This window comes from Montipora capricornis, chromosome 1, assembly GCF_036669925.1.
Source record: "Montipora capricornis isolate CH-2021 chromosome 1, ASM3666992v2, whole genome shotgun sequence".
NCBI classification, from domain to species: domain Eukaryota; kingdom Metazoa; phylum Cnidaria; class Anthozoa; order Scleractinia; family Acroporidae; genus Montipora; species Montipora capricornis.
Genome location: NC_090883.1, coordinates 1,941,128 through 1,951,127, shown reverse-complemented (window position 1 = coordinate 1,951,127; position 10,000 = coordinate 1,941,128). Strand labels below are relative to the sequence as shown.

The following is a 10,000-nucleotide window of genomic DNA, read 5'->3' as shown; positions in this document are numbered from 1 at the left end:
CAAGATGAGTCATCGACTCATCGACAATTGTAAGTTATTATTAGTGAAAGGCAGAAAAGAAGATTCGTTCTCCTGAAAAGCCAATTTTCGTTTTGAGCTAAATACAATTGCAGTTCTGCGGTCCCTGCAGAACAGTGTGTACAGTTATTGGATCGTTTTCGCCTATCATCCACTATAATCGCCTGCAAACACCTACAAAAAAGGAAATTCCCAAACTGAAAGCGCTTCGGCCTTAGTGTGCACAAGTGAAAACGGCAGGAGACTTTTGAAAACGTTCAAGTCAGAAGAGGGAAACGCGTCGGTGTCGATAGAGCTAAACTGAGACTTTTGACGTAAAGGTGGGGGTATTTTTTATTCTGTTGCTGTTTTATTGTTTTGGGGGGCTTTTAGGGATAGCTGGCGAAAACGAAAAAATTGTTGTGCTATGTTTTCGCTGGAAAGAGAACGTGGAATTTCGAAACTAATGAGAATGGGACCTCAGTATTTTATCCTCAAGGCAACAATTCTTGTTCGCATCCTTTCTCTCGTTTAGCACCGGGAAAAACAATCTCAGGCCGGTTGCTGACAAGAAGAAGCGAAGACTAAGAGAAAAGATAAGCGTGCGCGAATATCTTAGCTAAATGCATAAAGCCCTGTCATGCAGTCCCACCAAAATCTTCCTTTGGCTTGTCACGCTTTCCTGAGTGAATGCGTGACAAACACAAGGAAATCATCAGCGCAGATAGGACTTGAGTGATTACTTATTGTATAAATTATCCTAGCGAAACAGGCCAACAGTTGCTTGTCTTTACCAACTTGTCGCATGTTTAGCAGAAATAAAGGGGGAGCCAGTAGACTGCTCCAGGCTGCTGAGTGATTTGATTTACACCTACACCTGGAGTTGCTACCGGTGACCAGTTCCTGACACTGGATGGTTGTATCTGAACTGCAGATTGCATCTGTGCTCCCTGAAAATAGAAGTGTATTATTAATCGGCAGGGGAGAGCCAAGTTGTTTGAATATTCATTAACAATTATGACAGAAGCGCACGTTAGATTTGACAAGGTAAATAGCCAATGAGGCGCATTGCGCCGAGTTGGCCAGTACCAATCTCATCTTTAATAATAATAATAATAATAATAATAATAATAATCAACTTTATTTAAAGAGGGTGTACACATAACAACTTACGCTGACAAACCAGTGGCCCTTTACCATACGCAAATGAAATAACTGTCGTATTAAATTCATTCAACTCTGAACAGGTTCAATTTTACAAAACGTCCGAAAGACGAACTCATATTCCAAGATTAATGGCTTATCTCTCACGAATCTCTACAGCTCTGTGGCTAGTAATTGGAAGGTCGTAGGTTCGACTCCTACAAAGGAGCAATCGCAATTGTTAGAAAATACACTTCTTCATCACCTGAAGATGTTGCAATCTTACAAAACCAAACGCGCAATCAGTTTCCCTGTAAGGACGTAGGGTACAAAAGATGATAGCTCAGATTGATTGGGCCAATCAGAACGCCAGAAACGCGACATCCGAGAATGAACACTTCATCCTGGGTTAAGTGAGATAAAACTTTTGTTGAACACCCAGTTACGCGCTAACTAGGTTTGGATGTCTTCCAAAAGGCGGACTAGTAAACAGAACAAACACATACCAGGACAATCGACTTTCCCAAAAGGCAACTAAATTACAAATGGCGCAGAGGTAAGAAGCGCTGATAAAGGACCCCTACGCAAGCCTGACTACCCGTGAACACCTCGGGATGCTCTTGGTAGTCACTCGTACCGCACAACAAGACTTAACATTGTTGATCAGGGAAGAACCAATGTTTTTCTGAACATAAGCGTACAAACCCCAAATAGGATTACGACATCAGGCTTGCGTTCGTTCTACTCCCCAAGGCGACCACCTCGGGGTATCCCCAGATCGTGGCGCCTTCATGTTTTAATCCTTCTCAACACGACTTAACCTCGACGAAACTGTAGTTTTGCTTTTAGGCAAGACGTATAAATACAAGGTAAACCGGGTTATGGATATTCTTGAGTTCGATTCCAAGATTGCGCGGATTTTCAACTGAGTGTCGTAAAAAAAGAACCACAGCGAAACACCACACTGACTACTCAGCGCTGATTGGCTGAGCATCGGACTACCGTGCGGGAGGTCCTGGGTTCAACAGGCTGAACCGGCTGCACTAACACTCAACAGAGGGGAAAGTGCCGCCTTTGTAATTCCAGACTTTCAAGTCTTCAATAAATCGTTGGCCCTGTCTCGCAACTCCTGTTCATATACTTTCAGTAGGAAGTTGGAGAAACAACACACTATTCGAAAACTGATCTGGGCACGGCGTTTCCGATGTCGTGGTCTGGTCTGTTGTTCTATATGGGGGCATACAGTGTCTCGAAGAAATTAGCTGTATAAGCTACTCTTAAATTCGAGGTGGAATACAGTTTATGCATGTTGTGTATATTTTACTTCCCTCAGCAATAGTAAACTGCGTAACACGCAGTCTGGCCAACAGAATTGTAAATTAGTCCTGAAGAGCCCCGAAGGGAGTGACTAATGAAAAATAAATGGATGAAGTTGACACTAAGCATGCACAGAAAAATGCGAGAGAGCAACCGAGTTTCTTTAACCTTTGACTGGCCGAGAAAGTGAAGCGAGATTTTTTCGACAGACGGAATGCGGATATTCTATCAATACGACAACGACCTTTTCTTCGATATCGATGTCGTTTCGATACAACACCGAACGATACTCCTAGCTCGCTAACATCACGTGAATCGATATTTTCCGATCCGACCGCGGTAATGTCGAATATTTGACATCGGTATCGGCCCATAAAGCAAAGATACTGATGCTGCGGTATACCAAAGACTCCCACAATCTCGTTTTCACAAGATTGTAAAGGCTCTGTTACACTGCATTTTTTCGCGCAACCTGTCATTGCGACACAAGTAGCACGAATCATTGCCCAACGTAACATACTTTGCAAAGGCCGAAAACGCCGCCAAACCAGTTGCAGAAACCGTTGCAGAAGGTGGATTTTTTTAAGCATTGCACAGCGTAGCATCTGTCCTGCAATTTGTGTCTCAACAGTTTGCGGCACCAGCCAATGAAAACGGCGTTCCTTTAACCTCATGAGATCATCGAAACGAGAGAAGTTGCATATGAAACCGTTGCTCAGTGTAACACCCGTAAAACAACTTGTTTCGTAATGTGTGAACGTTTGTTAAAATGGCGTTGCGAGACAAGTTGCACGAAACATTGCACAGTGTAACAGCGGGAAATAAGTCCAAAATGAAATGAAAACAGAATTTTTAAGACGTTTATCTACAAGCCAGCATCGCACACGTAATCTACCACCGGTTAGAGACCGAGATCGTTGTTCTGGACCCCCAACGGACTCAACGAACAAGCGGACGAGCGCTTTAAATTTCCCTTTAATCTGATTAGCTATTACCAGTCTTATCGAACAATTGTCTGGGCCGTAGCCAGAAAAAAATTATGACTGAGGCAATGTCCATAGTTAAATTCTCTTCTTAGGTATTTTAGGTGTTTGTGATGAGTACATTTTAAAGACAACACTGGTTTGCCTCGTACTGACTACAGCCCTGCCGGATTGTTTTTCTTAACAGGACCTATCATGGCGTGTACTCAAATCCTGGTACGCTGCTAGGGGCCCAGAGCAAGATTTTTTGGCACTGGTTCGCAGATGTACCTAAACAGGGGTTGGTTTCGTCTGTGGTGCAAGCTACTCATCCACCTGACCTTGATTCCACTGATTTTACAGCATCGCTTTCGTTTACGAGTTTTCAAGCGTGCAACCGTGGACAAAACTCCTGCCGGTGTACGTTGGATAAACATGCTTGATCACAACTTGAAAAAGTAAAGATTTTGAGCAAGTAATTTTGCGCAACTCTCATTGTACCAGAATGACGCTGGTTTAGCCAGCCGAAATATCGGACATTACTAAATCAATCAACGTTAGTTGTATCGGTTCTTGCTCAAAATATTCACTTTTATTGAAGTTTCTTTGCTTTCATTACAGCTTGAAAGACCTCTGACTTGTCCCTCTCCATATAACTCGAGAAACTTAGCAGTTATCTAAATAATTAGCTTATAATTCTTACATGATTCATGGATGTGTAGTAGACTGTTGTCATATTTGTGGAAGAGGAAGATGCCCATGTTGTGGGTGCTGAATTAAGGAAAAAATGTAAATTTAATAGAAGCTCTTACTGGTTCTAAATAAAAGATAAGGTGGCGACTTCCAAGTCCTGCACTTTCTATCAGAATTAAAGAGTTCACTCGAAGGAGAACAGCCCCCGGACAACATTCAACTGGAGGGAGAGATCTTGACAAAGGCAAAGCCGACCGTTCAAACGCGAATGGTGCCGTGCTGTTTGAAACTTGTCGGTAATTTAAATGATTGTTTTCCACATGGTGTGGTTTGTGCAGAAATGCTGTAGGCCAGCCTTAACTGATTATAGTTCGGTTTTCTGGCTGGCAATGACTATTCGTCAGTGCCCTCCATCCACATCATCCTTTTGGGAATGCACTTGCCGTACTTTTGTACTTGTAAACGCAATGATTTTCAATTCAAACCGCATTTTGAAACCCACTAATTGGAAAACAGCGACTAACGTTGGTTGGATCTTACCTGCAACTGGCACAGTCATCATGATTGGCTGTTGATGGGCCTGAAAGCACACGAATGAGTTTAATGTGGTTAATAGTGTCAACCACTCTTTACCACCGCGGTAGTTGTGAAAATAACACTACACTCCTTCCTTCCCTACACCTTGCTTAGCCTGTTCCACCTGTTCCCAATTATGAACCAGGGCCCGGTTGTTCAAAAGCCGATTAACGCTACTCCCGGATTAAAAATTAACCACGGAGTTTATTTCTCTACTCCCAAATACGGTTCAACGCTGATATTCGGCAAAACTTTACATTGGAAGAAGTCAATTGGAAGAAGTCAATCTTAATTCAGTTAATCGGCTTTGGAACAACCGGCAGCTCTTTTCCACGGGTAACGGGTAGCGGGTAAAGGGTAACGAGTAAAGGGTGAAGGTTAGTATTTATCTTACAAATTTCAACATTTTAATTTCTTGAATTAATTTTCAGCAACCTGACCCTTGACTTAAGAATTACCACGAGCGATATTACCTTGTTGCTGTCATTTCGTCTTCGTCTTTCAAGTTCCTTGAAAGTTCTAAGAAATCTCAAATGTAGTTCAATTATATCCACTGGGAGGTGACAACAATTTACTCACATCTACTACAAATGCAATTCAGTAATCTGAAGAAGAACGCAAGTTATGGAGTAACGGCAAAGTGGTTTTGTTTGAGCGTCGTATAAGTGCTGAGACATACGCAATTTTATGATAAGGGCGGAACTCACGAAGCAAATTAATGCATCGAGCAAACGTCAACTTTGACTTGCTATTCGCCTCTTTTTTGAAAGCGAGTCCACTTGTAAAACCACTGAAATTGTAATGGTTCAGCATTTTTATCCAAATCAAACTATTTTCATTTGAGTGGTTTCGCTGAAAGATTTGTTTTGAAGCCGAGCAAAACAACAAGTCGGAAATGGGCTTTTGCAACGTATCAGGGGTCATCTCCGCCAAAAATCCTGTTTCAAATTCTGTTATGGAGAACCTTCCAATTTTATTACGTTTTATCAAATTCTTTTTTCAAGACAGTAGAATAGAAATTGAGCAAACAGAATAGAATTTAGGAAATCAGAACCGAAATTTAATTGACAGAACGGAATTTAAAGATCGAAAGCACAGCGGGACAGAAATTGGAGCAACAGAACAGAAATTGACGCTGTCCTAAATATTCTGTTCTGTTGTACAACGAACCGAGAGGAACCTGGGTATGAACCAGTTGCGCATTATAACTTATAAAGACTTTTCGCGCTCAAAGAGAACTTATTCTAGCCTTATCTCGTTACCGCGCGAAGCCTGAATCTGAACTAGGCTGAACTGGCTTTCATGAGAGAATGTGTGCAAGGTTATGTTGTTGATATTCAAAGACGTTTTGCAAGGAGTAACCGCAACGCGGATGGTTGGGATTATATTGTTTCGCCTTGATTGGGTGATTAACATCCTTGTGACATATTCGGGTGCTGAGGCAATTGACCCGAGGGTAATCGATCTTCTTCGTGAGGTGAAAGACACGATCACTGCAAGTCAGTGTACGAACTCTCACACTACAGGAACTTTTGCACGTGAAGGCACGGAAGTAGTTGTTGTGGACGCAAGACAAAAAAATTCATGTGTCCACGTCTCCTTCACCTTGTAGAACGTGCGCTGTTTTTTGGCAGGCGGAGGTTTTGAGAAGGAAGATGTCCCGGCGGAGCTCGAGTATGGCGCAAACAGCGAGTGAAAGTTGCTCATTACGCGCTGCTGGCTTGTCTCGTTAGTGGCCACAGACGACGAGTTCGAGGGGCCCGAGTCGCCTGACGGACGCAAATCGCCGGCCGATTGACTTGCGTTCTCCGACGCGTGCGCCTCGATGAGGTCTTTAACCTCTTGAAGCAGAGAAATGCATCTAGCGGGAAGACCATGATCAGTACCGTCTCGACGAGCAGCCATGTTGAAAATGGAATAAATTCTCTTTGAGCGCGAAAAGCCTTCATAAATCATAATGCACAACTGGTTCATACCCAGGTTCTCTCGGTTCGTTGTACAACAGAACAGAATTTAGGACAGCGTCAATTTCTGTTCTGTTGCTCCAATTTCTGTCCCGCTGTTCTTTCGATGTTTAAATTCCGTTCTGTTAATTAAATTTCGGTTCTGATTTCCTAAATTCTATTCTGTTTGCTCAATTTCTATTCTACTGCCTTGAAAAAAGAATTTAATAAAACGTAATAAAATTGGAAGGTTCTCCATAACAGAATCTGAAATAGGATTTTGGCTTAGATGACCCTTTATAGCAACGAACATGGTATGTCATTTAAGTTACATCTTGTTGGCAGGGGATACTACTTGGTTTGCTGACCACCCAGAATACCTCGTATTGTTGACTTTTTTCTTGCATTCTTTCTTCGATCTCGTTCCTTTAGTTTACTAAAGAAGATCGGATAGAATTGTTTTAAATGTTCTCTTATTCATTTGTTCGCATGGTCACCGTGGGTAGCTTGCTCTCGTTAGCTTGGAATTTTTTTCTCTTGACTTAGAGCTCTCAAGTCTTAAAGTTTCCAAAGCGTGAGATGCTTGCTGGAGATTGCGCCAAAGGCTGTGTTTCTTGTGCCGGAGGCGCCAAACAATTCTAGGGAGGTCCTGGGGAAATTTTTTGAAATTTGCACTTTTCAGATCGCTGGAAATGCACCGTCGAGTCCGCCATTTTGTTTCTTTCATGCTGCTTGCTAAGAGAGTCCATGTTATTATGGTCAGCTTGAGCTAACATATCGGCCTATAATTCATATATTAACGAGTGAAAGTCCTGAAGAAACAAGAACATTGGTCGTACACGAACAGATTGAACATTGGCCGACTTAGGAATGAATTCGGAATTCATCAGCACTTCTGAAAGCTTAAAAGGTAGAGTTACCTTTAAGAAAAGTGCCAATGCGTGAGAAATGGTCGTGTCGGCGTGAGAGCGTGAGATTGCATCGAAATGCGTGAGACTCACGCTCAATGCGTGAGACTTGAAATCTTATCCAATCCTTGCTCAATTTCATCGAACATTATATGGACGAAATGAAAGCAACAAGGTAATATTACTCATGGTAATTCTTAGGTCGTGGGTCAGGTTATTGTAGCCTGTGTACAGCCGCCCGCTCTCCGAAAAAAAATCGGAAAGGTGCGTCTGTGATTTATCGTTGGAAATCGTGTTCAATACCATGTGATTTTTCCAGGAATGTGTGGAAAATGATTTGATTGGTTATTACCCTTCGATCATTACATCATTGAAACAACGAGTTTTGGTTGGGTTTTTTCTTTTATTTTTCCACATCAACACCGTGAGAACCAACGTGAGGGATTTTACGATGAGTTCGTGGGTGCTTTCCATAATGCCAAAGATTCTGGAAATTTCAGTCGGAAATCAAATGGAAAGGTCCGTTTCGGTTTCTTCCGATCGGAATATTCGGGATCACCTCTGGAGGTGGTCCACTTATTTCGGTTGGAATATTCCGACCGAAATTAGCCCTTCCATTTTTGACAAACCGGTTCGTTGCCCTAATTAGGGAATTCGGAAAAGGAATAAAAAGTGGCAAGAGCCATTCCTATTGGTTATTGAGCCATGTAAATTTTGGTCAGCGTAAATCACTCAATAATGCATGAAAAATTATTCCGGAACGCGATTACCAACCGGGTAAATCACAAACGCTCCTTTCCGATTTTTTTTCGGAGAGCGGGCGGCTGTACACAGGCTAGGTTACTGAAAATTGAAGAAATTAAAATGCTGAAGTTCTTCCGATCTCGTTCCCAGAGCCCACAGATACGTGGGCTCTGGGAACGAGATCGGAAGAGATTGCTATCCCTCACCTGGTGGAAAAGAGCTGCCGTCGTGCAACCGGGCCCAGAAAACAATCATTGCAGGACCCGTTGTACGCATTTTAGATCGAGAAAGCAATAAGCCCGACATTTTTGCTTCGTGAACAAAGTTGATTCTTTTTGTACGTAGTCGAGTAAAATGAGGCCGACAACAGACGTTTTTGCGCCAGCATTCTAGGCCACTTCAGCTGTCGTCCAATTTGAAGAAATGTTTCCACAACTTTATTTCCTGGAACAGCCAGAAAATTAAACGCCTCAGAAAATCCAAGGATATCTGTATCGAGATCGCTGGAACGCGACATTTTTCCTTTAACAAGTCCTTCCCAATTCAATGGCGCATATTACTTCGGCTTATTAGGGCCTCTTTACACGAGCCCGGGTTGGACACCGACCCGGGTTACCCGCCGCGGCGATTCAACCCGGGGTAAAAAGCAACCCGCGCTCGTGTAAAGAGGCCCTTAGACGATATGAGCACTGAGTAAGAATTTCATGGGTTCAAATACGAATTAAACGATTTGCAATCTGGAATTGAAGCAGTACTTACTACTGACTGAGGCTTCCTGAAAGCTTCAGATATACATAATCGTTTTTCTTTGAAGAAAATAGTTCCCTAAAGTATAAAATCGTAAAAACGCGCAAAAGAAGATTAAAAACAAGCTGTTAATTTATTCCAAGGTTACTTGAAGCTAAGTCAATTTTAAATGACTCGTGGGATGATGCAAACATATTAAAGTAGCTGAATCTAGTGATCAGGTTGTACATTTATCAAAATCAGCGTTCGCTTGTTTAATAGGCCTGCCTTATCGCAATGGCAAAGTTATTTAATGAGTGATTCAAAGATTCTTATCTCCTTTATTCGCACTTTGAAGGCTTTTCACCCAAATTTGGTTTGCCCACGCCGTCATAAAACGGGCACGAAAACACGCCTAAGAATCGAAATTCGGCAAAACAGCAGAATACGCGACCTTCACCAAAAGTTTAGTTAAAATTACAAGATCTTCCGATAGAACGTGTGCTCTTTCGATGTGTACAAAGGTGGTGAATTTGTGGAAAACACAGCCTGGACTTGCCACTGATTTTGGTAGAGATAAAAAACCACTCTAGCTGTTAAACAAGACATTTCTTGTCATTCTCTCGTCAAGGTGGCTTTGTAATTTTTTAAGTTTCGCTTACCATGTTCATTACTTTCTGTGCATCTTCTTCCCGGTAGAAAGTAACAAATCCGTATCTAATGTAAAAAAAAGAAATGCTGGATAAAGGTTTAATATTACGTGTTTTTAATTAATTTAATAAGTAGTCGAGGTAAAAACTAGAAACGGAATATTGTTTAGTTAATAGGTTTAGGTTGCTGTAACGAAACTTCTGTCAATACCTGGAACAAAATAATTTTCTTAATGAGGTTAGAACCCATGTTGGAACAAATGGGCTGATTGTTATCGCTTGTTTCACCCTTTTTCACGCAGCGTAAAACTTTAACATGTAAACCGGCTGATTAGCCGAAA

General features: G+C 42.0%; 1 protein-coding gene across 1 annotated transcript in view; it reads right to left on the bottom strand.

Annotated features, from left to right (window-relative positions):
* Positions 1-663: 663 nt before the first annotated feature.
* Positions 664-10,000, bottom strand: part of LOC138053965 (deleted in azoospermia-like) — a 10,741-nt gene continuing 1,404 nt past the window's right edge. The window contains exons 4-7 of the mRNA XM_068900710.1: positions 9,672-9,726; positions 9,043-9,108; positions 4,653-4,692; positions 664-947 (exon numbers count right to left, since the gene is read on the bottom strand). Of these exons, the coding sequence (XP_068756811.1) occupies positions 670-947; positions 4,653-4,692; positions 9,043-9,108; positions 9,672-9,726 (439 nt within the window). The 3' untranslated portion in view covers positions 664-669. The remainder of the gene's footprint in view (positions 948-4,652; positions 4,693-9,042; positions 9,109-9,671; positions 9,727-10,000) is intronic.